Below are 27,322 nucleotides of genomic sequence, written 5' to 3'. Positions count from 1 at the left end.
ACTTGGACCGCGGTGCATGTGGCGTACATGTTGACGGCATACTTCTGGGGGCTGAAACACTTAGTTTAACGGTTCGCGAAGCCTCATTACAGGGCCAGCCAGCCCTATGTTAACTCTGGTAGTGAGAGCATAGGCTGCCCAGGCGCCTTGGAGCCATCACTTTATGTAGTGTGACTATGCACAAGAGCTGATGATGTTACCACGCGCTGCAGATGACATGCATGCAAGTGGACTTTTCAATTGTCTCCTGTGTCAGCCCCACTACGAACTCAACACCACCTCACCCCCAAATATTGAGATGCGGATCGACTGTCTCAACACGTGCTTGCAGCTTGCTCCGCGGCAGTGTGGCGCCACGACGCTATGACAACCATGAATATGGTTCCGTGCCCTGTGTAGGTTCGAGACAGGGGTACTTGTTTAGTGATCTGTGAAATGAGATGGTCTTGGGCTAGGTATCCAAGGGGTGGCATACTGTACAAAGGCACGTTAAGTCGAGTAAGCTTGGCTTGCTAGTTAGGATGATGCATCTGCTTCAAATCACCGAGACACTCTTAGGGCCGAAAAGTTCGAGACGGAGTGAGAGATGCGCAAGTCACTCCGATTCCACCAGGTGTCTCTGATAGACAATCAGAACGGCATGTCCGGATGTTGGAAAGATGCCCGGGTTCTGTCGGGCAGACTGCGTAAATGAGGGTATCAGCGTCGTGCAACGATATAGAGAAAAAGGATAGGAAGAAATTGCTCCTTTCATGCTGACGGAGGAGAGGGACGCATAACAAACAATCTGGGTAGGGACGCGCGGGCACGTGACCAATCTTATCGGAAACATCGCAGCCCAAACTCCGACAATCCAAACTTTTGCGTATCGAAGTGCAGTGTGAACGTCATCTTTGAGATACCCATCTTGCACACCACTACAACCCTTCTTGTGATTCACCGCACAGATCATACAAGACATAACGAAAATGTTTGGAGGTTGGTTCTAACAATTATGACGGGAGAGTCACAGATAATGATACTAACGTGCATGACAGCACCACCCCAACCATCCAAGCAGGAGCTTGCTGCGGCCGAAGCACAGACTATGACCGATATCAAGTGGACAGCAGCCAGCGCTGTTGTGCTTTATTTCTGTAAGAGCAACCAGAGACTGGGCAGTATACAGATGGAAGACTAACAGGTTGCCTGTAGCACCTCATCTCGTCGAATACGTCTCGAAGCTCTTCTAAGCAACGACCCTTCCTGCGATCATGAACTTTTCCACGACACCTTGACGCTGGACGTAAACAAGCATAAACTTGGAGACACCCAGCGATATATCAGCAAATTTCTGTATAACATGTGCGCAGGGGATGCGCTTATAACTATACTGGTCTATACTGTAGGCTCTACATATTGAACGGACACAAATACCCTTACCGTATACATGTTATCGACACATATTTCTTGAGAATCGGCGGGAAATCACGGAAGACCAACTGGCATATGCATGATCATATCAAAACACAAAACACTGAGTGGCCAGGAGAAGTGAACTTGGTGCTTTCAGTCAGCTAGAAAGGACTGCTATGTGAATAAAAGAATCGATCACCAATGCTCCAGCGCACACTATGATGAAGATGAGATATTATGCAACGCTTAATTGTACGCCTTCTATGCATCCGTCCGCTGCTTGGTATCTCACGACGCCCGACTTTTCGAAATATAACCTCCAGATCGCCTATGAATCGTACATGCCGAACACGCCACCGTATTATGCTCTTATCGCTTTGTCGGCCTTGATTGCTGCGCCGTCTCCCATTCATCGTACTCGTCTCTAGTGTCGTCGACCCACTTCTTGAGGTGCTCGAGTTGTCGGTCATAGTCTTTGAGTAGCTACAGTACATTGTTAGTGTATGCAAGGCGTCATGAAGCTGGCTTCTTACCTTCTCTAGTGCCTTTTGGTCTTCATCAGTAAGGAGTTCACCGTTTTGTTGCTGCTCAATCGTTTTGCCCAGCTTTTCGGTCTCCTCCTGAAGGATACGCGCCCGCTCGCGCACACCAGACATACGCGCCCAGATCTCTTCTTGTCGCCCGCCAAGTACGGGATCAAACGTCTGCTTCTCCAACTCGATGAGCTTCTTCTTCAGGTCCTCCTCTGGCTGATCCATGACGTATCCTCGGTTACGCAGGATCTGGACCTTGGTTGCAAGGGCTAGTGTTCGTTGTGTGAAAACGATGTGCTTCCGCTTTGCTTCAGTGATGCGCGAAGCTACAGTCAGCTCGTGCGCGTCTTTGAGAAGTGACAGACTGTTGTTGATCTCGTGCAGTCTGGTCCGGAGCGCGGTGACGGCAGCTGCTTGTTGCTTGATGCGTTCTCCAACCTGTTCAAAGCCGCGGGCAAGCACAGGGATGGCACCTGGGCTTGGCTTCTTTGACAAAGCCTCCTCCCATTTCCGTTCGTCTTCGCCTTGCGAGGGCCCGTAGAAGGGCGCTTCTTCGGGCTTGACCGAGTTATAGAAGTAGTATTGGAAGACGCATTCAGGGTTCTCGGGGTCCCACTTGTTGTTGAGAATCCGTATCTGCTCGATGACCGACTTCTCTCCTAATAGGTGTTAGCATAGCTTCAGCAAATGAGTTGAAAGGTTCATACTGTGACCGGTCATGTAGGCAGAGCCAGCAAAAGGTTGTGCAGAAGACTGGCGCAGCTGCGGAAGCCCTTCGCGCTGTTGCTGAACGCTTTGCGCCTGTACGTTGTTGAGAACAGGTGCTGGCTGCAACGAGGCGCCGAATAGGCTGTTGCCCATGTTTGGCTGTTGCTGTTGCCCCTGTTGTTGCTGCTGCTGCTGCTGCTGGGGTTGGCCGAACAGACTGGAGCCCGCGTTTTGTTGTTGCTGTTGCTGCTGAGGCTGTCCAAAGAGACTCGAGCCTGCATTTTGCTGCTGTTGCTGTTGCTGCGGCTGGCCAAACAAGCTCGATCCGGAGTTCTGCTGCTGTGGTTGTGTTGATCCAAACAAGCCATTGTTGTTGGTGTTGTTGTTATTCTGGGGGGCGGTCGATGACCCGAAGAGGCCGCCAGACTGTGTCGCGTTTGACTGCTGTGGCTGTTGCTGCTGCGATTGACCAAACAGACCACCAGCTGGTGCTGTAGTGCTTCCAAAAAGAGTACCCGTCTTCTTCTCCCCACCAGCCGTGTTTCCAAAGCTGAATGACATGTTGTATAAAGCCCAGGGTATGCGCGTATACTCCTAGGCAGATTCGATGTTGTTGTAAACGAGTGGTGCTGTCTGAAGTCGCGAATGGAAGAACTTCAGATGTTTGTTTTCGGTCGCGCGTGGGTGCGCGAAGAGGAAACCGCGGAGACGTTGGCGCAGGGATAATTCTCAAGCAAGCTCAGTCCGCGCGCATTCTGATTGCCGAGAGACCCCAAATCCGTGCAAGAGGTGTAGTGGAGGTGCAGGTTAAATGGTGGGAGCGTGTTGTCTCTCACTCACAAAGGACAGGCACAAGCTGCGGCCGATCGCATCCCTGCCAGTTTTAGTGAACCGCCAAGACCGAGTTCCGCGACGACCTCACGAGCATCATCTTCAATTCATAAGCAGATAGCCCGCCATTGGCACCTCACCCTCAAGATGTCGTCGCGCCAGCCCAGGTAAACTCTCTCTTCTCGTCCCATAGTTAGCTTCAAGCGCTTAATAATTTGCAGGTTCAACCAGCAAGCCCTCATCGACACCACCCCTCTACCCGACGACATCCCCAAGGTCAAAGAGCTCGGAGCCAGTTCTGCGCCCCTCCTAAGTGCCTCGTTCTTCATTGGCGCGCGATGCAAGGCCTACAACGATGATTACATGATGTGCAAGACCGAGGCCAACGGCCGGGGAGAGTTCGACTGTATGAAGGAGGGCCGTAAGGTCACCAGGTGTGCGGCTAGCGTGTACGTACCAGCAGAAGGCTTCCTTCTAGACCTTGGTTGTTGACACATGTGGCAGTATCAAGGACATCAATGAGAACTGCCTGGCAGAGTTCCGCACCCACTGGCAATGCCTAGAGAACCACAACCAGCAACTCTGGAACTGCCGGTCAGAAGAGCGCAAGCTGAACAAGTGTGTGTTCGAAAAGCTGGTATGCTGGAATATTACTTTCGCTCACGTCCTTCACTAACACGGTTTCAGAAATTGGAGAAGACGATACCAGATGCGCCCAAGGGTGAGACCCCAGTCCACCTGCGCACACGCAACATCTTTGCGACTCATTAAGCTTTGTACATATTTGCCGCCGGAAAGGACACCAAGGATAAATGAACGACATCACCTGAAATGTGTGACTATGACAAAACACTGCATGACTGTTTGTATTGTGACAGCAGCCCATTCTTTCCTACTGTGTTCCATTATGTCACTTGGCGCATCTCCCGACCATGCTACGAAGAAGCCCGCCTTTCTCTTTCTGGGATCCAGCATTCCAAGTCTAAATGTCTACATTCGTTCTATTGTATGTGTGGCTCGCTAGATTTTATGCGAATACCTCAGGGTACTTTCTGGCGTAAGTGAATTCGAGTGGTTCACCATTTACCATCACCACAACGCTTCAATCCTCACTGTCACCTGCTATTGTTCGACAATGCAGCTATTATTTTTAAGTTCTCGTCATCTCGGCTGCAGCTACTCCTTACTGCTTCCCTTCTCTCACCCAAAGTCACCATCTACTTCTCCGTCATCATACCTTCAACATCCTTGTAGCACGTTTCTTGAGTATCTACTACTCTGGTTGTCCCTCTGGTTCTATTACGCGTGTCATCGGATCAGTCATGTCCAACCCCTTCTGCGATAACTATGTAGACGACGCCTCTACTCCGCCCACCTCGCCAATCTCCGATGGCATATCCGAGCCTATCGATTGGAATAGCCGTAACTTGGTGTATCTTCTCAGCGTCTTGAGACCCGAAGAGGTTGCAGCCGATATACTCGTCTTCAATCCTCCACTTGAGGCTCTAGAGGACCTTACATACCCCTTCCATCTGCAGATCCACAAGAAGGCTGTTTCCACTCGCATCGACAGTCATCCCTATTCTAGGGACACTCACATCTGCACCAGGCGTCCTCAACCATGCACGTTGGTCGCTGAATCAAACCGCGAGTGCATGAGCCCAGAACTCGCTCGTCGCTCCCTCGCCCACGATCTGCTCTCCAATATCGAGCTTGTCGACGCTACCATCGCCAGATACAACGCACTTTGGGTCATTCATAACAGCGATGTGTCTACATTGGAGTCTATACTACGCGCCATGTGCGAGATGATCACTATTGCCGACGACGAGTGGCAGGGTCGCCTCGATCAGCTGTGCGGCATGGCCGCTGGAGACTACACTGGCCAATGTGTCGATGGAGACTGTTCCGCAGAGACACGTTTGGAGTATCATCTTCTGATGACAGGCAGGATTGCTTTGGAGGATTGGATTCGGTGTGTCGGTGCTTGCTTGGGCATGGACTCTGAGAAAGAAAGGGCAGCGCACGCAGAGGTTTACGACGAGGCAGGCAGCTTCCTCGGCAGGGCATTCTATCAGATGGTAGGTTAGGCATGGGGGTTGTGGGGACTTTCGAGGTCATGTTTAGGATGGATGGATGGAAGCGAGCGTAGGTGAGGATGAAGCCTCCAGACATACACACCGCCAACACGTCTTTACCATTCGAGCACTTTCAATACAGGTATCTAGGCTTCGTGGAGCTACTGGGTATCTCTATCATACAATCATAATCATTACCACATCTAATCTTAAGCCCTCCTGCTGCTGCCTCCACCACCTCTCGCAGCACCCAAGAACCTATCTCTCAAGCTGCCCCTATTGGCCGCAGCATTCCCCGCCGGCGAACTCCGCAGAAAAGAGCTACCTTCAAGAAATGAACTACTCCCGTCCATACCAAAGCTACTCCTTCCATTTCCCAGATCGACCCCGAGACTGACCCTTCCAACCGCAGGATGTCCACCCCCAAACAACATACCACCAGGCAGCCCCGAGCTTCTGCGACTCGAATTACGACGTCCACTTGAACGGCGCCTTGTTGAGCGTCTCGAACGCACGGAGCTGAGTCCAGGTGGAAGAGCGCTGGTATCCACATCGCTATCATCTTCGAGTTCAGAATCCGTGTGTTCGTAGCTCCCAGCTTCAGGAACATCGTCATCGAGATCGCGTTCGTCTTGCAACACGCCTGCCATTTCCGCCTCTTCCATCTCCAGCATATGAGACACTTCTGCTTCGAGCATGCTGCCTTCTATGAAACTATCCTCATTGAAGGGTACAGTGCTTTCTTCTTGGACGTCGCCACTGACTTCACTTCCCTCCTCTTCCTCCTCTGATTCTTCGTCACTCGATACTTCGGATGCACTGGGTGTGCTTTGTGCCTCAGGAACTTCATCGTCAAGATCCCGTTCTACTTCTCCTTCCCCAGCATCTTCTTCCATTTCTCCTCTTTCCCTTTGCTCCTCGTTTGCAGCATCCTGCTGTGCGGCTGCTAGATCCATCATTACTTGCTCTCTGCGCTGCATCATCTCTTGCTCCTCCTTCTCTAGCCTTTCGTCGTCAATCGCTTGCAGTGTTTTGGTGACACCAGGCGGACGCAGCCAACCCGCGCCGAATCTGCGGACATTGAGTTTGCGCTGCGCGATTGTGTTTTCGTCGGCAGTCAGGCTGGATAGGAGATGGTTCTGGTGGCGACGTGGGCCGTGGTGCGAAGTTGGTCGCCGGCTGTTGTGGCCATGAGATGTGTCTGGTGGAGAGTGCGAGTGGGTATCCTCAAAGGCGGCGTGGGTGGTGTGGTGGGAAGGCCAGAGGCTGGCATCCTTGGAATATCGTCAACTCAATTCTAGTGTTGCTTAGATCTGAAGCTTTGGATGTTCGCATCTTCAGTTGAAGCAGTCAAGACATGTGTAAAAGTACTTACTGGGCGCGGCGCGATCATGGGTAACGAAAACATCTTGAAGCTTGTATATCCCTTAACAGCACGCTGCAGGACGGAAAGAAGAAATCGCCAAAGTACAATGGCGCGAGTTGTGCGCGTCGAGACGCGTCGTTTAGTGTTTCCTTCGTGCTTGCTGTAAGCTGATGGCCCCACCTCGGTTCGTCCTAATGCAGGAAGGTGCCCAAGTCGCCGCCAACAGGGCTCCACGTACGCTCTCCATACTGCCTTCCACCCTATTCTATACATCTACCTTGTCCCGTAGACTATTCAGAGAGCTAGATCCTTTTGTCAGCTGTACCTCTATCATGGGCAACCACAATTCTACTCGATCAGCATCGCATCTTCCTTTCAAGACCGAAATTATGTCTTCAGGGTCTTGAGATTCATGCCATTTAGACTTTCGAAGTCATACCAATTTTCCAAGCCTTCATTTTAGAATGACCTAGTTGGAACCTAGACGTTATGGTCAGGAGGAAATTTTAGTTTTCAAATACTTTTTGGACAAAAGACGATGGCGGAGTGGCACATGTTTTCTGGCCTTGATTGCTATGAGCATCTGCTTACGATTCCAAAAGGTCGTACGTACGTACTCCCGTGTAGACAAATGAATAGATACTGTGGTATTTTATATGCATGAGCTGCTTTTTCACCTGGTTACTAAAGAGATCCATGAATCTGCAAGGATATTATGTTGTCTGTTCTTGTTTACATCACATGCTCGCAGTATCCAATACCTGGGTTGCTTAAAGACTGACTGTGTAAAAACGTACAACTATTTTCTGGATAGACCATGACGCTATCAGAGCAACATGAAAATTACAATGATCTTGGTGATTTCTGAAAGTCATGAATCACCCTTACGTTTCTAAATTAAGAAGTTGAGAACTGGAAGCCATGTAAGTTAGAACTGGTAATACCACTCCTAAAGACATTGCAGTATTTTTAAGAATTTGAGATCCAGACACGATCAAGCCAACTCTCCTATTTCTCGCTTCTTGCTCTGTTCAACAAGAAAGAAAGAGAGAGACAAGACAGACGCTGGACTCCATATTGGTCGATTCAAGATCCATATGCAAACATCGATGGACTCGGTCGAAAACTCACCATGACAGACTCAATCACCAAGACCGTAACACATTCATGAAAGCCGCATAGACTTGAAGAATTCGTTGTATCGGCCCGAACAGGGACAACTGGTACCATACCCGGTATCAAGAAGATTCAAGGAATACATGAAACCTACTGTGTACGACGTTGATCCACAAGAGAGCCCCAGAACCTCCGGAAGCTGTTATAGGCGCGCTGAAAGATTTGACATATTAATCATGTTTCGTCTGTGGGGGTGGATTCATGATCAAGTGTCGGGCTTGTTGTCGGCCGCAAAAAGCGATAGTAAGCGCTTCGTAGCAATGAATACTACTACAACGAGGAAATCCCTTGCGAATGCAGTTTACAAATCGGGCAGCAATATGTCGAAAACGGCTGTCATATCATCGTTCAATCGGCCCTGCATGGAGTCATGTTCAGCCTCCGCGGACACTAATCGTGATGTGTACATGTACCTGTACATCCTTCCAGATCGAAGGAGAACGGCGCATCTCCACCTTACTATTCCCGCTGTTACATTCGAACGTCGTCAGCCTTTGCTGCGCTTGGAATTAATCGTCCTTCGTCTACGGCACCACTTCGGGCGCATCCATGGATCTCTTCCACTTTTGCTCCGGCTTGTCGGTCACCTCCGCCTCCGACATCGCGAATCGCGGATCCAACGATTCGCAAGGACGTGACACGCGCCGGTACGAGGCTGGTAGTGGGCAGGTACGGACGCGATGTAGACGTAGCCTATCTTAAAAAAGCATCTCATCACCATAATCTCCGCGTCCGTCAAAAAGACTATTTTGATATGGCATGGCTAACGATGCGACATCTGTGCGATCCGTCTGCCGTGCTGGGGGATCCCCCATTGAGCAGTCCCGGAGGCGCGTCCGCCGCACGAGAACGGTTGCTTGGCTGCTAAAGCTTAATGCTTACTTTGGCGCTAGCATCGCGCATTTTAGCCGCTTCGCCGCCCACGGACGGGTCGAGATTCCAAGCGTGCAGCCCATGGCTTGAGAGGATGCGGCATGAGCAAGCGAAAGTAAACAGGCTGAGATGTGTGGCAGTGACGATCGAGAAGCCGCGTCGGAACGAAACACGGTGAAGAGATTTCGGATAGCGGGTAGCGGGTAGCGGGAATAATGCCTAACTGCGGTTCAGGCATGCAATCGAGGAAGGGAATGTTGATCCTTCGTGCAGCATTTCACAGAGAAGGCGTTCTCTAAGCTGCAATAGCAGAACGTATCCCAAAGCATAGCTATGGTAAGAAAAATGGGTTGCTCTAGTTGCATCTTGCTACGACTAAGGAGAGGCTGGCAGTACCGTAACCCACAAGGCGTCCGTATGGGTTGGTTGCTGCTAAGAACATATTGCCGTAGTGCAAAAGGCACGACGCAGGAGAGAGTTGGAAGTGGAGACCAGCCTATTCATGTGCTATGTCGAGAGGTCCTGTCCTTGGAAAACGAAGCTCCGCTTACAACCTGGACGCGCACTGCACCAACATGCGCGCTAGCAGTGTCCAGCGTCGAGAACTTTGCTACGGAAACGTAAGAGGCGCCATTTTAGGGTTGCAATATCACCTGAGTGGCTGGCTGCGCGTCCGCGATAACGGTATCATGGGAATGCTGCAGATTGTCAGCAACAGCGACAGGGTGCAGTTCGTTCACGTGTGGGAAGAGAGGGGTAAGGATCCTATGTACTGAGTACTTCCCATGGGGCTGCTTTATACCAGAGCCACTTATCTGCCCGTTTCCAGGACCGTTGAGTTCGTGTCGTGCCGCTGAGCCCACAATCACACCACCTGGATACTCAATGTAGAAAAGGCGTCCATCTTAATGCAGAATGGTAGGCTACTATGGACCTGGTCCGTGACGTTGTGGGCAGGGGAAGACGACGAAATTGGGTACGCAGATATTGCCGAAGCCTTGGACATGCATTGTGTTGCACCTGAGGGGTTTTGTGTGGCTCGAAAGGTGGTGTTCTGGCAAGCAGGCTCATTCGTGCGTTTGGTAAGCGAAACGATTGCGAATACAGTGCATACATAACGGTTTCTCTTCGTTGGAGCATTAATGTCCGGCTGGTTGAGTCAAGCTTCAACTCATCGCAGTGTTGGACAGATGGTATCTTGACCAGTGGCTCTGCAGTCTCACCATGTCACGCATGACGTATCGAAATCTTGGGAGGGTTTTTCTCCTAGTATATATATCGAGGCTCGTGCTTTCTCAAGTGTAGCCATAATGTGCTGTAGAAGTATTCGAGGCGTTTTACGTATTTCAAGCATAACATTGGTTCTAGTGAATATCTTCACAGTCAAATCAGTCCCGCTATTGGGTGTCATACCTTAGATAATACGAACGTCTTCATATGTAACAAAGATCTCATCGTACATGTATGTGTGCTACATATGAGGGGCATATGTGGTACATTGGTGTAGCTTGTCAATCGTGGCGAGACTGTCTTGCGTCGAGTTGCTCACCGATGTCGTTGAACAATTCCACGCTCCACAACATGTACGAATGGCCACAGTCTTCGAGTTTGGTAAGCCTGACGACAACTATCTTGTCTAAAGCTATCTTACACTTGGATATACCCAGGCTCAGTAAAATTAGAGTGTCGAATGCAAGAAAGTTCTAAAACCTGAAGCCTTCCTATATGAAGACCCTCGGTATGTACAACGAATTACGGATAGCCTTCCAGAGCATCAGCGGGCCGTCGCCACTGATACTACCGATTCCTTCCGGACAGGTGCAAGCCGCTGCTGCTGTGCTACGCCTGACCCTCTTAGAGTTGTTTAGAGATGTCAAGCGGCTGATGTTGTGGCACGGTAGTAGCACACTTGTGGCATAGTTGACTGTAGGTGTAATGCATGCGGGTGTATACGGAATATCTTACACTCTGGGAACGTGGTAGTTGCATGTCCCTACCTAATGCCGGTGGGGTCTGCATACTAATTGTGTTACTGCAAAACGTACCATGGTCGACTTGATATGTAAAGTACGGTACGGGAACGCTATCTTATCAAACAACTATCTACCCGCAGGCCGCGACTGCAGACGTTGGTTGGGACTATGCTAGGCACGGTGTGCTTGATAGGGTGTGGGGGTTTCTCTAATCTCCATACTGCAGGATCGCCCGCAGGGGAAGATTGTTCCTATATGTGGTCTGGTGCCAGTTGTCCTGGTAGTATAATACCTTTTGCTATAGCACGGCGCAACACAGGGACTCTGTACGTGCAGAATTTTAGAAAAAGTTTGCATGTCAACCACATCTGAAGCAGAGGTCAATCCTCTCGACTTACAGGAAGCACCGGATGTGAGACCGTGCTTGTATTCGAAGCACCGTAGAACAAAAGTTGATAGTTGTCAGCTTGGGCGACTGTTAGGAAGGTCTGCTTCTGCTCCTAGGTTGACTTGGCGCGTGTGTCGGACCTCTACCAGCGAGTACCATGCCGACAGAGAGCCAATGACCAAATATCCGCAAAGCCACGCGGAAGCCCGGCCGAGCAAAAAGCATCATTAAGTAGCAAAGATTCGTGTCAGTCTACCAGACTGTAGGTGAGTTTGCGACGTAGCAGCCTGCGCGTTTCGTAATATCGTACTCTTTTTTGGACATGTTACAGACACATTCGGGGTTAAATCCGTATTGCTTAAGCATCAATTTGTGTCATGGAGTGGGATATGGCAGCTCGAGTAGTTGCATTCCGAGAAACCCAGCGGTGTGCGTCCATCGCCACTGGAAGCGGGGGCTAAGGACTAAAATCCTGGGGTTTAACAGGGCGGATGACGGCAGCCTAGCAACAGCTCAGATATGGATACGTGTTGCGGCAGACTGCGTCCGAAAACCAGAACGAAATTTGTGTCTGAACGCAGAGTTTACAAGTCGACAGGCATGGACAGAAGCTGCAGCTGGACGTGCGCGACGAGGAACCCTGGAGAGCCTGAGTGGTCGATCAGCCCTGGAAACTCTCTGTCAGGTAGGCGGTCGATGGCACCATTCGAGGCGTCTGGAAAGACGCCCAGGTGGCAGAAAGACTTGGCTCGGTCTGTCGGATGAGACTCCGCGAGAAGCCAAGTCCCAGACTGGCGTGGATCTGAGGCGTGCATGGTGGACAGGCCTCGACGCAATGGTGCAGTATGATTCGCATGGCCTGGCTGCAAGGCGTCGGACACGATGCAATGTTTTGATTGAGCACAAACGGCGCAGTTACACGGCAAGCCGACTCCAGCCGCCTGTCAGAAGGCAGCGCACCCAGACGAGTAAGGCGGTATCAGCGTGTTGCAGGGTGATGAAGAATCTGCAGCTAACGGGTCGTGCACTCGACGGCGCAGAGGTTCAGGTACATCTCCCGTGGTGGACCGCATGAGTTTCGCAATGGAAGAATAGACAATTCACTACCCTTGGATAGTGGAGTTTGAAAAATTGAGGCATAATGGGTAGCGCCGAGTCCAGTGCTCTGGGGCGTCGGACAGCTGTGGATCGGCCTGGGTAGCCGGGCGGGCGACGACGCTGCCACTTGCAGACAGTCATGGAATCGATGTACCTCTACAAAGGCGCCCGCTCCGTTTCTTGGTGGTGTCGTTCGCATGGGCAGGGATCATTCGACGTTGGTTAGTAGTAGCCTTAGACTGCGGCGAACCTCAGTGGGGTGTTGCTAAGAGAAATACCGCCCTCTATTCACTCGTCCCCATAACCCACCTTCTCCCTCCTCCGCACCCCGCTCGCCTGCCTCACTACTCCCCTCACCACCTTCCATCTCACCCACCCCCATTCGCCCTCTGCAGCAGTCTTGGTCTCATCGTCCTCCGCTGCCCCTGACGCGTCTCCCCGCCCGCCGACACCTCCGGTGCGCAACTTGGCTCGCGCGCTGTCTCATTGGACAATAGCCGGTCGTGCTCATCACTTACGCAGCGCTGACCTGCACCCTTGGTTTTGCGAGCAGACCCCTCATCAGCAGTGGCCACGACCGATTACACGCCCACACTATTCCCATTGCTAGCTTTATAGTCCCAGACTGTCGCTTCCTTTGACCCACGGGTTATCTCTGTCCTCGCATCTCCTGCACACTGCCCACTCTCGTTTAACATCTTGATCGACCGCGGGACCCTCTTCCGGCCCACAATTCCTTACCCAGACGTCTGTCTGCCCACCATGGACACGATGCAGAACTACAACACCTTTGTCAATCCCCAGGACCTCGAGAACCATGGCGACTTCCCAGACTCGTTCTGGCAGATGCGCATTGACCCAAACACCTTCTCGCCCTCGTACGATGCTGTTGGCGTGCTACCTGGCACAAGCGAGCGCTCCAGCAGGAAACAGGACTCGGCACTTGACCTAACCTCTTTCTCCACCCAAGGCTACCCATGCATCAAGGCCGAGGACGAGTTCAGCAGTTTTGTAAACACTGCCCAGTCTACACCCACATCCAACACACCCTCACCACACGACAACTTCATCTTTAGCAATGCCAACTCCCCAGGCGAGTACAACCGGGATCAGAGCCAGACCAGTTCCCCCGAGACTTGCAATGATTCCCTTACCAACGACAGCTGGCCTGCGATCCACATCCCGCAGGCCGTCGAGCAAGCCAAAATCTTCATTGCGCTCGACAAGAACAAGAACCGGGCCGAAACTCAAATCAAGACTACCGTGACAATGGACCCGCTCGCTCCGCACTTCCAGTGGATTCGCTTCCCTCGCCAAAACCTTGCCAAACCAAAGCAGATGGCCAGCACTGAAGAGGTTGAAGCTAATGAGAAGAACAATTGCACTGCCCGTTTGCAGCTTACTCTCGTTCTGGCGACTGCCGTGGAAAAGCCCGAAGGACTGGACCGTGCCTTCCGTCGTGCTCGAGGCGAGGAAGCGACCCCAAGGCGCCCACGTGGCGTGGCCATCACAGACATCGCCAAAGATGACCGGTGTCACCCCCAAAATGGCGGTGCAGTCATCATCTGTGAGGGTTGCAAAGAGCGCGAAGCCAAGAGGTTTAACCGCAAAAAGAAGCGCGAGGCAGATGATGAAAAAGAGTGGTCCAACTACGAGGACGACCGCATCATCATGATTAACGAGAAGGAGTTCAAGAGGTGGCAGGACAACGAAAACCCTGATTACTCTTTGAATGCCAAAAAGGTTGAGTTCGTCATGCGCATAACATGCTACTGCAGGCATCAAGAAGACAAATCACCCGTTGGTTACAGGGTCATATTCACCTTCAAGGACGCCAACGAAAACGTTCTCGCACAGGAGATCTCCGAGATTGTACAAATCACAGACGACCACAAGAACAAGGAAAGCCCCTCAAAAGCCCTGAGCTCCCTGACCATTCCCACTGGGCCACATGACTCGATGCCGCTTCAGTACACTGTTCCCATGTCCGAATACTCCCCGACTGTCTGCAGCAGTCAGTACTCATTACCCACGACGCCTATTGTCCCACAAGCTCCTGGACTGCCGCACTCGCAGAGCATGTTTTTCCCACGCGAGGCACAGTACCCCCGGATGATGAATCCCACTCCTGCGACTCAGGCTTCCAACCAGGCTGGTATGGGCTTCTATGGTGCTGCAATGCCTGCACCTGCGCCTACACAACAATATGCCACTCACCAGCGCGGTCAAAGCTACTTTTCACCAACAATGCTCAGTCCCACAGGAGACCAGATGTCGGCTCAGGCTGGTTACGCCCTTCACCGCCCTCATTCTTTGGATAGCTTCCCGCAAGCGTACAACTTTCAATTCTCAACACAACAGTCGTATCCACAGATGTACTCGTCACAGCCGCCATCACGTGCCACCTCTCGGCCAGCATCGCCAACATGGGACCAAGGAAGGGGCGCGAAGAAGATGCGCGCTCAGCCTGGGTTTATGTTGTATGAGGACTTTGAGGAATGAGATCTTGACGATACGAAAGCACGAATTATGAATACAAATACGGCGCCATGTACAGCGGGCATTTGAGTGGCGTTTTCGGAGTTCTTCACTTTGATGTTTGATGATGATCTGGGTGGATGGTTTTCTGACATGAAACAATTCTAGCTTCGGCCACTCTGGTTTCTGGAAAAAGCGTTTGTTCCACATGAAATCTCATCTGTACTTTTCTTCGCTGTCAGATGTCGTTCTAACGGGCGGATCCGCCATAGACTTTGTTCTGTTACTATAACTTTAATTACTAGACCAGATCCTGTATCAATTCTCCTTACTACTAGTTCCCTCACGAGGATTGGTAGATTCAATGAATCATTTTACTATCAGCATACAAATCGTGCAGGCCTCAGTGCGTGATCTTTAGCAGGACAGGGCTTAGAAGGCGCTATGGGTTGCACCACCCTAGATCATGATATCTGTCCTGGCTTGGCTAATTCCAGCTCACAACACATCTGCAGGATATTCATCAATGCCACCCCATTGCATGAACAATGCATACCTAGTACAGTTTCGGTGAGACGTGTGATTACGAAGAACAGCGAAAATTGATTGAGAATCTTAATTCGCAGCATTCGCAGTGCTCGCTTGGTTGCAAGAGCCGGAGTTTGCATATTGACTTCACCTCATCCGATGCAACAGCACTACGAACATTATGGAATCGAACGGGACCAATGGATACAGACAGGCAGAACACGACAACATGAAGACCGAAAACAAAATTACTGAGAAAAATTACTCCTTCACACCCTTATCGCCAACAAGCAACAGTAGTCAACTCCCACAGCAAAGGCCTATCGCGCGCTCGCATCACCTTCCTTCAATTCGCCCGGCTCGCTACAACAAAGCGTGTTCGATGCCGGAATGCTGGTATACAGCGGCCGAGCTACGGAAGTTAATATGTGGTAGATTGGATGGTGTGGGATGCGCACCACATACATCGATGAGAAGCAGCCGGCAAGCTAAGTAGCATGTGCCCTCAGGGTTCACAACGCGAACGTCGCAGGTACCCGAGCATGACCGTATATTGAGCTCCTTTGATTTTTGGCCATCAATATGAACAAGGCATAGCATGACCTGAGCCTACCCCTTTCTATTCGACACTCGGACGGATGGATGTCTAAACAACCTTTCTTCGGGACGGGGGCGTTTATGCAAGTCAGGATGATGGCGCTCTCATAATGAATAGTGCAGAATCTCATCGAGAGGCAGATCATTATCTCATTGTTGTACCAAAAACTATATGTTGTGTCACCAACACGCATTCATTCAATTCATCCGAATCCTTCCCAGAATAGCCGACCAAGTCAAAAACCGAAAACAAAAGTAAGAACCCCAAACACCATTTCGAACTCCCAAGATACAGAAATAAGGAGAGATATTAAAAACAGAAAGGCTTCGCAGCACATGCTGGGGGCGAATGGGAGCCAAATAGTCCAGACAGAGTTGAGGTGAGCTTTCGAAACACCAGGACCGGACTGTATCAATAGCAAATGTTATTGCCCTCGGCTCTTGACGGAATTTTGAGCACCGGGATGCACAATCAGAAGAGCTGCAACGGCCCGAAGCCGCGCTTGCTTGCGTATAAGCTGGGTCTGCTATATCCTAGTATGCATGGCACGCCTCTGCGCCCACTGGGCGCTGCAAGCAGGCCGAAAGACAGGCCTACACACCCCCTCGTGTTCTTCTGCGGGCTTCTGCGGTGCTCCCGCAACTTGGTGGCGCGATCCCGTAGCACACTGTAGGCTAAAAGCCCGCAGCACTAGCTTTCCTGTATTCTTGGAAGTTGCTGGTGCCGCTAGCAATCGTTGGATCTTCTTGGCTTCGTAGCTCTTCCTCGAATCGTTCTTCTTCTTGCGCGTGGGCAGCTTCGAATGCGGCAGATTGGCCGCGGTGGAAGTACAGAGGTGCGCGTTTGAGGAGGGCTACGTCTTGTGTTACGAGAATGTGCTTGACGCTTGAGCCTGATTTGGTCAGTCTTCTGAATTTATCCTCGGGGTGAAATGATAACATACCTGGTGTTTCATATTTGGCTTGCAAGAGGAGCTGGTCGACGACGTGTCGTAGTCCACGGGCACCTGTGCCCATCCGACTCGCTTTCCGTGCGATTTCACGAAGCGCGCCGTTGGTGAAGCGCAGCTCGATGTTCCTGAGATACGACTTGTGCTCTTCCTGTCGTATTAGACTGTCTTTGGGCTCGGTAAGAACGCGAACAAGAGCTTCCTCGTCCAAGGCCGCCACTGCGCAGACTGTGGGTATCCGACCTATGAGCTCAGGTATCATGCCAAACTTCTGCAGGTCCGCTGGCTGCACATGGTCAAGTACGTTGATCCTCTCCTCTCGCTGAATCTGCCTGACGCCGAAGGGATTAGGTACGTCGTTCTTCGGAGGTACGAAGAATGGCGAGTCTTTTTTGAAGGATTCAGCCTCGGGGCCAGTGAGCATGACACCGTCGGCGGCGGCATGTGCATTCGATGTCCGTATCGACGCCCCAAAGCCCATACTACCCTTTGACTTCCTGTCCAGGACGATCTTGTGCAAATTGGAGAAGGCGCCAGTGCATATAAAGAGAATGTTGTCAGTTCGTATGTTGAAAACCTCGCCTTTGTTTCCACCAGGCCCAGGAGGTTGAGGACCACCAGGCATACCGCCGGGCTTGTTTGCGCTCTTCTCTGGCTTTGCTTGCACTTGGACGGTTGTGCCCTCGATGATTTTCAGGAGCGCCTGCTGGACACCTTCACCACCGACATCCTTGCCGTATGACATCTTGGATCCTGCGATCTTGTCGATTTCATCGAGAACGATGATGCCATGCTCAGTTGCGTCGATATCATAGTTGGCGGCCGAGAACAAGCGGGCTACGCAAGACTCGACATCGTCGCCAATATACCCAGCCTGTGTGAAGGTAGTGCAGTCGGACATGGAGATGGGCAGGCCCAGCGTCTTTGCCAGTGTCTTGCACATCAGTGTCTTGCCTACACCAGTCGGACCAAGTATAAGCACATTGGACTTTTCTATCTGCAGCTGGCGCTCGCTAGTATCGAGCAAGGAATCGGAGTCGGGGGCAGTGGACGAGGCTGGTTTGTAGGCAGGTGCTTCGCTGTAGGGTAGAGGGTCACTGTGACTATGCAGTTCTACAGTGGACTGCTGACCGGGGAACTCGTCTGCTCTGCTACTCAGCCATGGCAAGGTCTGGGGATGAGAGCTGAAATCATGGATGCTTGGATCAAAATGAGATTTGGGGCTACCTTCTACAGGATGTCTGTATACAGATGCTCTCCTCTGCGCCTGCGCCTCGAGTCTAGCCTGCTCATGATGTTGCCTTTTGATTTCCTGGATTCGGAGATGGTGCTCGTGGACGGCTACGCTCAATACTATCTTTGCGCGGTCCTGATCCACGACGAACTGGTCCAGATGCTGTCTCAGGACCTTGGGCGTGATGAGACCAGCGCCCACATTGCTGGTGTTGCCCAATGGGCCTCGCGTGGGCTGATCGGGCTCATAGAAGGAAGAGAAGCCCTGGCCGCTGAAGTCGGAACGGTTGAATCTGGAGGATTTGCGCGTGTGCGACTGGGACAAGGGTGCACGGTGCGAGATGCTATAGAGGGCGAGGTAGGACGCGCGGGCCTGGGGCGAGACGGCAACGGGGAGCGCGCGCTGGAGGGTCCGTGGCAACATCATGGTGGAAGAGGAGAGCGCAGAGGAATTCACACTACAGAAGTTACGCGGGCATCGAGGGCATCACGAGGGCTTTAATGGACTCACGATGGCGCCGGCTGTGCTCGAGGCTTGGAAGCAACCGTGGTTGAGCCGCCGCGAGCTCCCCACGTTAGAAGATGCGGGGAGGTCCCCACGGTTCCCGATGATGCCGATAAGGGCCTCCTTGCCGCCGACCGCGCGCGCGCGCGTTGGTGCTACGACTACCCAAAGGTAGTCTACAAAACCATGTGATGCCCCGTCAGGGTCTTCGCGCATCGCATTCACAGCTCGGATGCAGATCCGACGAATTGTAGCGCAAATCCTCCCGACACGCACCCCCGTCGCAGCGTAGATACCGCTGTTGGGACAAGTGGCGTGGGCGCGATGCCCGTTACAGCGTGCTCGGAGCTATGACGTTGATTGTTGGGTTGGCAACGAACTTTTGGTTGAGCGCTGCGCTCAGCAATCGGGTTAGGGACCCCGCAAATTCGAGATCATCTCTGCAATTAATCTGGCAGGCTGTCTCTGTGAAACCTGCATCTACTCGCTACCATCTCTGGTAGCAAACTTCACAGCTCCTTCCTCCCACCATCCCTCACCATGGAGCTCAACAAGGCTTCAGCAAACTCGACCCTGAGCGACACACCCGGGCAGGTCCCAAACGATGGAACTGGTACACACCGCTACTCTGTTGCTGCTGCCAATTGACTGACCCAATTGCTTCCAGGCATCATCCAGATGGACGGCTACCTTGAGCCTTTCAAGGACGCGCTGAAGAGCCGCTTCTCCAAAGCACAGAAGTGGATTCAGACCATTGAAGAGACTGAGGGCGGCCTTGACAAGTTCTCGCGGGCAAGCTCCATGCATGCCTCCACGAGCGCCGTGTAGCTAACCGTGCGCAGGGTTACGAGAAGTTCGGCTTCAACGTCCAGTCCAATGGCGACGTCGTGTACCGTGAATGGGCCCCGAATGCCCTGCGCGCCTACCTCATTGGTGACTTCAATGACTGGAACCGCGATGCGACCCCCATGACCAAGAACGACTTCGGTGTCTTCGAGGTTACCGTGCCTGGCCAGAATGGTCAGCCCACCATCCCCCACGACTCCAAGATCAAGGTATCCTTCGTCGTACCCAACGACCATGCGCGCCAGGAGCGCCTGCCAGCCTGGATCACCCGAGTGACCCAAGACCTCAATGTCTCCCCCGTATACGACGCCCGCTTCTGGAACCCTCCCCAGAAGTACGTCTGGAAGAACCAGCGACCGCCCAAGCCCCAGAGCGCGCGTATCTACGAAGCCCACGTTGGCATTTCCTCCCCAGAGCCCAAGGTAGCGACTTACAAGGAGTTCACACGTGATATCCTCCCTCGCATCAAGCATCTAGGATACAACACTATACAACTCATGGCCGTCATGGAGCATGCATACTACGCGAGTTTTGGTTACCAGATCAACAGCTTCTTTGCTGCAAGCAGCCGTTATGGCTTCCCAGACGATCTGAAGGAGCTCATTGATACTGCGCATGGAATGGGCATCACAGTCTTGCTGGACATGGTACACAGTCACGCATCTAAGAACGTGCTTGACGGTCTCAACATGTTTGACGGCAGCGACCATCTCTACTTCCACGAGGGTGCCAAGGGACGACACGAGCTGTGGGACAGCAGGCTGTTCAACTACGGTCATCACGAAGTCCTGCGCTTCTTGCTCAGCAACTTGCGCTTCTGGATGGAGGAGTACCACTTCGACGGTTTCCGATTCGACGGAGTCACCAGCATGTTGTACACCCACCACGGCATTGGAACGTGAGTAACGAACTTAGACTTTGACTTTCAAACACTAATTGAATCAGGGGTTTTTCAGGCGGCTATCACGAATACTTCGGTCCTTCAGTCGACGAAGAGGCAGTTGTGTACCTTATGATCGCCAACGAGCTTCTGCACACGCTCTACCCTGACTCCATCACAATCGCCGAAGACGTGTCCGGTATGCCTGGTCTCTGCGTGGCACTCTCATTAGGCGGAATAGGATTCGATTACAGATTAGCCATGGCTGTACCCGATCTTTACATCAAGTGGTTGAAGGAGAAGCAGGACATTGACTGGGACATGGGCGCGCTTGTCTTCACCTTGACAAACCGAAGGCACGGCGAAAAGACCATTGCGTACGCAGAGAGTCACGACCAAGCGTTGGTCGGAGATAAGACTCTGCTCTTCTGGCTTTGCGACGCGCAAATGTACACCAACATGTCGATTCTTTCAGAGCTCACCCCCGTCATCAACCGAGGTTTGTCCCTACATAAGCTGATCCGTCTGATCACGCACGGCCTGGGAGGTGAGGGCTACCTGAACTTCGAAGGCAACGAGTTTGGCCACCCCGAGTGGCTCGATTTCCCACGCGAAGGCAACAACAACAGCTTCCACTACGCTCGCCGCCAGTTCAACCTTCCAGACGACGAGCTTCTCCGCTACAGGTTCCTCAATGAATTTGACAGCAAGATGCAGTGGACAGAGGAGAAGTACGGATGGCTCCACTCGCCTCAGGCCTACGTCAGCCTTAAGCACGAGGGCGATAAGGTCATTGTGTTTGAGCGTGCTGGACTGCTGTGGATCTTTAACTTCCATCCTCAGGAGAGCTTCACTGACTACCGTGTTGGTGTTGAGCAGGAAGGTACCTACCGCATCGTTTTGAGCACCGACAACAAGGCCTTTGGTGGGCACGGCAACGTTGACGAGACTACGAGGTTCTTCACCACGCCATTTGCGTGGAACGAGAGGAAGAACTTCTTGCAGGTGTACATTCCTAGTAGGACTGCTATCGTAAGTCGACTACTATCTGAATCTACATTGATTGCTTGCTAACCCAAGGACAGGTACTCGCGCTTGAGAGTACTCTATAAGCGACCCTGAAAGATGCGTACGAGGCAAGATGCTGAAGATTAAATTGAAGGGTTGACCCACTCAGTGAAGTGGTCGTGTCGTATGGTGTGAAAAACGACATGTGTGTCGATAAGATAATAGAAGACATTTGCGCATTAGTTTTGAGCCTTTCATTCTTGAATACTGGTTGGTGTACCTCTGATTTGTCCATACCGTCGATACGGGTAGCCTCGTACGCGTAGCTCGCTTCTCCGAGCCCCGAACTCCGTTATGTCCGACCTTTTGTCCTCGCGTCATCATCGCGGAACACTTTCCGAAGCTTCCATACAATTTCCCTGTCGCCCCGTCTGGCGTTGTAACATAGCAACCATGTCTTTCACTCGAATTCCTCGGGCTGCTATACCGCACGCCTTCCGCTCCTTCTCTACAACCCGTGCGCGATTCCAATCTACAATACCCTATATTCCATCATGCCCGTCACCAACCTGTGAATGCGCAACAGCGCCTCCTGATCTAGACATTGATCGCAAAACGCCATTGCTGAATACCATGGCGGCATACTCTGAACAGGTCATCTTCTGTACAGGAAAAGAAGACTGGGTTAGCAACATCGAACAGGAAGAGGGTGAAACTGGGGAGTTTGTGAGAGGGCTCAAAGGTGTAATTGGAAAGGGCGGTCCTGGGTTTGATGTAGGTCTGTTTCCCGATGAGTTCATCTTCTGCTACGTCGAAAACTGACACGCTCTCGCCCCATAGCCTTTTACCAATGTCCTCATCACTGCTTCTTCGCTACCGAAGAGTGAAAAGACCGGCGCAACAACGGCTTTACTGTTTCCGAGTTTCAAACGTATACCGAATATTCCTCACACGCCCGAAGCCTTCTCGAATTTCGCGACCGCGTATCTGAAAGCTCGAAAACTACATTCTATGCACGATGGTCTCTCTGCTGAGCAAAAGGCCAACCTCCTTCGCGACGAGTCGAAAGCAATCGAACTACCAGAGGCGGAAAACATTACGAAACCCACAGTATTGATCTGCGGACATGGCGGCCGCGATCAGCGATGCGGCATTCTTGGGCCTTTGTTGCAATCCTCGTTCCGGTCCGAGTTCAAGCGTAGGCGCATAGATGCGGATGTAGGCCTGATAAGTCACATTGGAGGGCACAAATACGCGGGAAACGTCATCATCTATCTGCCTCCCAGTATTGAAGACAACGCGCTGAAGGGATCGGGCATCTGGTATGGTAGAATTGGACCTGAGAATGTTGAGGGTGTGGTTGAAGAGACGGTAGTCAAAGGACGTGTCATCACTGAGTTGTTGAGAGGGGGTGTCATTCAAGGCGGAGGCAATATTGGGAGGATGATCGAGACACAACTGAAAAAAGATAGCGGAGAAGAGGACAATGGGACCCTGAGACTAAAGGCTAGGGCGAGAGGCTAAGTGGAGGTTTGAATGTGCTCACTCGATTTGTATCTTGGGAGGTGCACATGATGGGATGGCTGATGACTTTTGATGAGCATACTACAGCGACATCGCTGGATAGAAGTAATCTAAAAAGTTACATTCTTAAACCAATGCAAGAGACTAAAGGCTGTGGATGTCAAGGTGTTTACGGTTTCAAAAGATGTATCGATGTTGACTTGAACAAAAAGAGGGATAGGGTGAATAACAGGCTCATGGTCCTCAAAAACCTTAGTATCTGACCAAACATAAGCTGCGACCAAACCCGTCTAAGTTTGACCATGAAAATGCTGGGGCCTATTACGAAGCTTCTGGGATTGGGCTGTGATTGAGAGGCAGTTCGCACGTCGGCCATTACATGGCGATCTGAGTGTTCCTTACTTCGCACCCTCAATCATCCTGGACCAATGATTGAGCTGTGTGCACACATAACATTGGCCTTTACTTGAGTATCTGGCACTGTAGACGTATAAGAATAGTCGTTATTTTGCTTGCTAGAAACAATGCCATATCCTTGTTTCCTCGATCCCAATCATACAACTAACACATAGGCTAAAGCTGAAAGAACATACGCCCAAAATGCACCCGAAGAATTAGCCCCCATATACTCCCCACTTATTACACTCTTACCAAACAATCAACCCCTAGAATCGTGTCTCCAGCCATGCATCGCTGACAAGCGCCCACCCATACCTGCAAGTCCACCAACCCCGCCCTCTCCACCACCGAATCCGCTAGGGCTGCCGAAGCCACCACCTCGTCCATGACCACTGCCACCGTTGAGCAGCTTGTCAAATTGCTCAATACTTACAATAGCACGTTGTTTGACATCAGTGTCGACGTCACGTCCCAGCTGCTTGGCACCTTCCTCGAAACCTAGTTGGCGGAGACTGATAGCCCGTTCGCGCGTCGCAGCTTCGTCGGTGTGGTCTTCTACCCAAACAAGATTATGCAACATCCACGAGCAAGCTACGCGAACATCGCGACGAGGATGCGCGAAAAGAGGAAGAACATGTTGCATGAGTGTGGTCTGTGAAATAAGGAGGGAGCGGTGTTGAGGTCGGCCATTGGCGAGGTGTACGAGTATATATACGGCAGCAAGAATGAGTTCGGTGGCAGGATATGTAGCCCAGTTCGATTGCCCTGGGTTGTTCGTGGAAGAAGAAAAGGGTGTACGGTGGCTGTTGCTTGGCCAGTAACTGGGAGCACTAGGACTGGTTTGACTCTGGGACGATGATGTGGACAAGGAAGAGTGTTTCGGCCGGATCTTAGCATCGAGAATTTCAAAGAACCGGCTGTGGCCAAACGTCTTGAGGAGGTGATCAATCATTTCACCAGAGGCTTTGTCTTCGGAGACGAAGTTCCGAATGAAGTCGAGCGCTTGCTCTTGTATGCGTATGTCATCGCGCTCACTGTTCAGCCGATGATCCTGTTCATCATTCTTAATTTGCTGTAATCGATCTCGGATGTTCGTTGCACTCGTGTATCGAGATCCAGGACGTTGATGTCGTCGCATAGACGGTATGCTCTCAGTCATGGCATCGTCATCATCATTTTCCGATGATGGCTCGTCATCCACATCCATGTGAGGCTCGTCGACAGCGTTGAGAATATCGACCTGTTCCCCAGCTGCATTGGGTGTTCCCATAGCAGGCTTGGATGGCTCCCCGTTGAGTACCTGCACGAGCCAGCCTACACCGAGCTCTTCGAGACACTGTATCTTCATAGCATGTGGCAGACCCAGACACAAGTGCTTAAGTGCCCAAAGGCTGCCGAAACGAAGGTCAAAGTTTGCTGATCGACATTGCTCGCACAGAGTTCCCAATACTCCAGATTCAAGAATCTCCTAATATTCACATTAGCTTGAGAACACAAAACGATCAACATTCTACCTACAGTTCGCATGGGAGACACATCCAGTACCAAATTTGTTATGACCTCGGTAGCAGCAATCTGCACTTTGACGTTCGGATGCGTCAAGAGCTCGAAAATTGGCTGTGCAACACCGTGATCGATCAAGCTGGTTCTGAGTACACTGACAGACCTTGAAAGCGACCGTGTAACTTTGCAAGCAGCAATTAGTACCGCATCAGGGTTGCCATCCTTTGCTGAAGAGGATGCCCCTTGCTCATTGGTTTCTCGGTACGGGACCAGAGCTTCGATGATGTGCGTTGCAGCGCCCATCTCAATGACCATCTTCCTTAAAGAATCTTGATCTCCTGCTATTGCCGCCAAGGCCAGGAGAACGCTCTCTCGATATCTGAAAGCATGCAACAAATCCGCACTTAGTCCGGATCTACCTAGTGTCGATGACGCAGGGTCAATACTTGGATCTCTAACTTCGTTAGATGATGACCGTGGTTGCCATAAGGGCTTCGAAGACGTAGCAGGCACATCGAACGACTTCTTGAGAATCTGAATGAGCGTCGGTAGGGTCCGGGTATGGACAGCCGCTGTCTGAAGAGACTTGTTCCCAGCAACAAGCTCAGCAAGCACAACTGGTGAGCGTTCCAACACAAAGCGCAACTCGTCTTTTGCCGCAGGACTAAGTGTACTCGCCTTCTTGGTCTGCTCCGATGTCGGACTTGAGTCTTCAATCATCTTTTCCACCAACGGGATAATCAGATACGAGAAGTGCCTTTCCCTTGTGGTCTTCGAAGGGTCGTTCAAAGGCCATCGCTCGCCAAATTTCTTCAACAACGCTAGTAACCAACAAGCAGAAAGACGCTCTCGTCCTTCGCCTCGACGGGCCACGTACATGAGCCATATGAACAACGGCGACTCAGATTCGTCAGTGATGACACTTCTACTTGAAGTCTGCTGTAACGACTCCATACTTGGCAGACGAGAATAACTATCCCCAGCGGCAGAGGCGTAGGCACCAAGAGCCGGCCATTGTTTGATGTACGGATCTGATTTGCTCGCCATTGTCTGTACCCGCGGAATTAATTTGTCCCAGGATGCCGCCTGTGATGTATTACTTGCGTCTAACGCTGAGGCGCGTTCCTTCGGCCATCCGAAGAGTTGCTGTATTGAGTGTGAGTAGAGAAACCGAGCAGTGTAAAAGTGTGAGTCCTTGATGACAGCCGAGATTGCCTCCAGAATATCTGGCAGACAGGCACGGGGAAGCCGCTCGCGATTCGACTGCTTCCACTCTGTTGCGGGGATCCGATCGTCCATGGCAGCGACAGTAGCAAGCTTGTCAGCCAAAAGATCCAGTATTCCTGAATCCACTAGCATCTTCTTCTGGTTGTCTTCTATGCACGTCTTCATGATGAGCCGGATCGTCGCCTCAATCTGCTGATTGGCCTTCATCGTCCCAGCTGGTTGCGCCAATATCTCGGCGAGGCTGTCAATGACAGACCTGGTGTATATCGACTCGTTAACGGCAAAAGCGAGAGATGACCGGGAGGATGAGTCGGACGTGTCGAGCCAAGGTTTCTCCTGGTTGACGGCGTCAATGATCTGATTGAGGGTCTTGAGGGTCGTGGTAACGAGTTTCGAGGGCGTCTCGCTGGGCCTCAGCGCTTCGAGCAGTGGAGGGAGGACATGACCTGCTAGAAGTGGGGCGACAAATGCTGGACCGCCTGTGTGTCTCATGTATCAGCCAATATGCTCCTTCAAAGCGTCCTTTACACTGGGCACTCACCATTCGCAAGGCTGCCGACGACGAGCGTGGCCTGAAATCTCAACTCATCCTCGGTAGTCCATTCTTCCATGTCCTTCCTCGAATCGTTGAAGAGCCCGGAGCTGTGTCCATTCGTGACATTCCTCCTCCTCTTCCTACCCTTCCTAGCTTCTGCCCGTAGCAGACCCGCCAGTGGTTTCACAACGCCATGTGTCACTGCTAGTTCTTTCCTCTGCTCATGCCCTACTATCTCGTTTTTGAGGTTCTGGAGTGCTGTGACCTGTGCCTCGGGTGTACTAGGGTTCGAGAGCTCGTTGAGCGCCGGAGGTATCATTGACCGGCCCATGGCGTAGACGGAAGGTAAGCGGGTAATTGGTAATGGGTGTGTACTACAACCGGTTGGCGCAGATTAACGGTCGTCGTGCAGCCTCATGCGAAGAGGTCCAGTACTGGGCGCACAAGCGTGTGGCAATGACGGGCGGCGCAATGGAAGCTTCACTGGGAAACTGCGGATTGGGGAGTTGCGAGTATCGTCGGAGCAAGGCGCAACAGGAGATTATGCTACTGCCGATGCAGCATATAGGCTGCGACAATCAGGTAATTGTCAGGTGGTATGCCAAGTCTGCAAAGCCAGTCATGCTCAACAGAGTGGTCGCGAGCGAAGAAGTGCAGATAGCCGCGCTCAATTCCGTTGGCGCAACGTCA

General features: G+C 51.8%; 9 protein-coding genes across 9 annotated transcripts; 5 read left to right on the top strand and 4 right to left on the bottom strand.

Moving 5' to 3' along the window:
* Positions 1-1,764: 1,764 nt before the first annotated feature.
* J4E82_000087 (uncharacterized protein) lies at positions 1,765-3,197 on the bottom strand (the record flags this gene model as incomplete). The annotated part of the gene is made up of 3 exons (XM_051726411.1): positions 1,765-1,878; positions 1,929-2,587; positions 2,636-3,197. The coding sequence occupies 3 exons, from the start codon at positions 3,195-3,197 to the stop codon at positions 1,765-1,767; spliced, it is 1,335 nt and encodes a 444-aa protein (XP_051593593.1).
* Positions 3,198-3,614: 417 nt separating this feature from the next.
* J4E82_000086 (uncharacterized protein) lies at positions 3,615-4,238 on the top strand (the record flags this gene model as incomplete). Its single annotated transcript, XM_051726410.1, has 4 exons — positions 3,615-3,634; positions 3,689-3,916; positions 3,972-4,104; positions 4,155-4,238. The coding sequence occupies 4 exons, from the start codon at positions 3,615-3,617 to the stop codon at positions 4,236-4,238; spliced, it is 465 nt and encodes a 154-aa protein (XP_051593592.1).
* A 551-nt stretch (positions 4,239-4,789) lies between these two features.
* J4E82_000085 (uncharacterized protein) lies at positions 4,790-5,557 on the top strand (the record flags this gene model as incomplete). The annotated part of the gene is made up of 1 exon (XM_051726409.1): positions 4,790-5,557. The coding sequence occupies one exon, from the start codon at positions 4,790-4,792 to the stop codon at positions 5,555-5,557; it is 768 nt and encodes a 255-aa protein (XP_051593591.1).
* A 197-nt stretch (positions 5,558-5,754) lies between these two features.
* Positions 5,755-6,501, bottom strand: J4E82_000084 (uncharacterized protein; the record flags this gene model as incomplete). Its single annotated transcript, XM_051726408.1, has 1 exon — positions 5,755-6,501. One exon carries the CDS (start codon positions 6,499-6,501, stop codon positions 5,755-5,757), a length of 747 nt encoding a protein of 248 aa, XP_051593590.1.
* A 6,680-nt stretch (positions 6,502-13,181) lies between these two features.
* Positions 13,182-14,921, top strand: J4E82_000083 (uncharacterized protein; the record flags this gene model as incomplete). The annotated part of the gene is made up of 1 exon (XM_051726407.1): positions 13,182-14,921. One exon carries the CDS (start codon positions 13,182-13,184, stop codon positions 14,919-14,921), a length of 1,740 nt encoding a protein of 579 aa, XP_051593589.1.
* Positions 14,922-16,697: 1,776 nt separating this feature from the next.
* Positions 16,698-18,632, bottom strand: J4E82_000082 (uncharacterized protein; the record flags this gene model as incomplete). The annotated part of the gene is made up of 2 exons (XM_051726406.1): positions 16,698-16,915; positions 16,967-18,632. The coding sequence occupies 2 exons, from the start codon at positions 18,630-18,632 to the stop codon at positions 16,698-16,700; spliced, it is 1,884 nt and encodes a 627-aa protein (XP_051593588.1).
* Positions 18,633-19,250: 618 nt separating this feature from the next.
* Positions 19,251-21,548, top strand: J4E82_000081 (uncharacterized protein; the record flags this gene model as incomplete). The annotated part of the gene is made up of 5 exons (XM_051726405.1): positions 19,251-19,323; positions 19,378-19,502; positions 19,553-20,454; positions 20,502-21,468; positions 21,522-21,548. The coding sequence occupies 5 exons, from the start codon at positions 19,251-19,253 to the stop codon at positions 21,546-21,548; spliced, it is 2,094 nt and encodes a 697-aa protein (XP_051593587.1).
* Positions 21,549-21,897: 349 nt separating this feature from the next.
* J4E82_000080 (uncharacterized protein) lies at positions 21,898-22,968 on the top strand (the record flags this gene model as incomplete). The annotated part of the gene is made up of 2 exons (XM_051726404.1): positions 21,898-22,218; positions 22,285-22,968. The coding sequence occupies 2 exons, from the start codon at positions 21,898-21,900 to the stop codon at positions 22,966-22,968; spliced, it is 1,005 nt and encodes a 334-aa protein (XP_051593586.1).
* A 658-nt stretch (positions 22,969-23,626) lies between these two features.
* Positions 23,627-26,963, bottom strand: J4E82_000079 (uncharacterized protein; the record flags this gene model as incomplete). Its single annotated transcript, XM_051726403.1, has 3 exons — positions 23,627-24,835; positions 24,886-26,576; positions 26,639-26,963. The coding sequence occupies 3 exons, from the start codon at positions 26,961-26,963 to the stop codon at positions 23,627-23,629; spliced, it is 3,225 nt and encodes a 1,074-aa protein (XP_051593585.1).
* Positions 26,964-27,322: the final 359 nt, after the last annotated feature.

Source organism: Alternaria postmessia, assembly GCF_024291825.1.
Source record: "Alternaria postmessia strain BMP 2775 chromosome Unknown scaffold_1, whole genome shotgun sequence".
NCBI lineage: Eukaryota > Fungi > Ascomycota > Dothideomycetes > Pleosporales > Pleosporaceae > Alternaria > Alternaria postmessia.
Note: the sequence above shows the minus strand (reverse complement) of the source record. Positions and strands in the feature narration are given on the sequence as shown.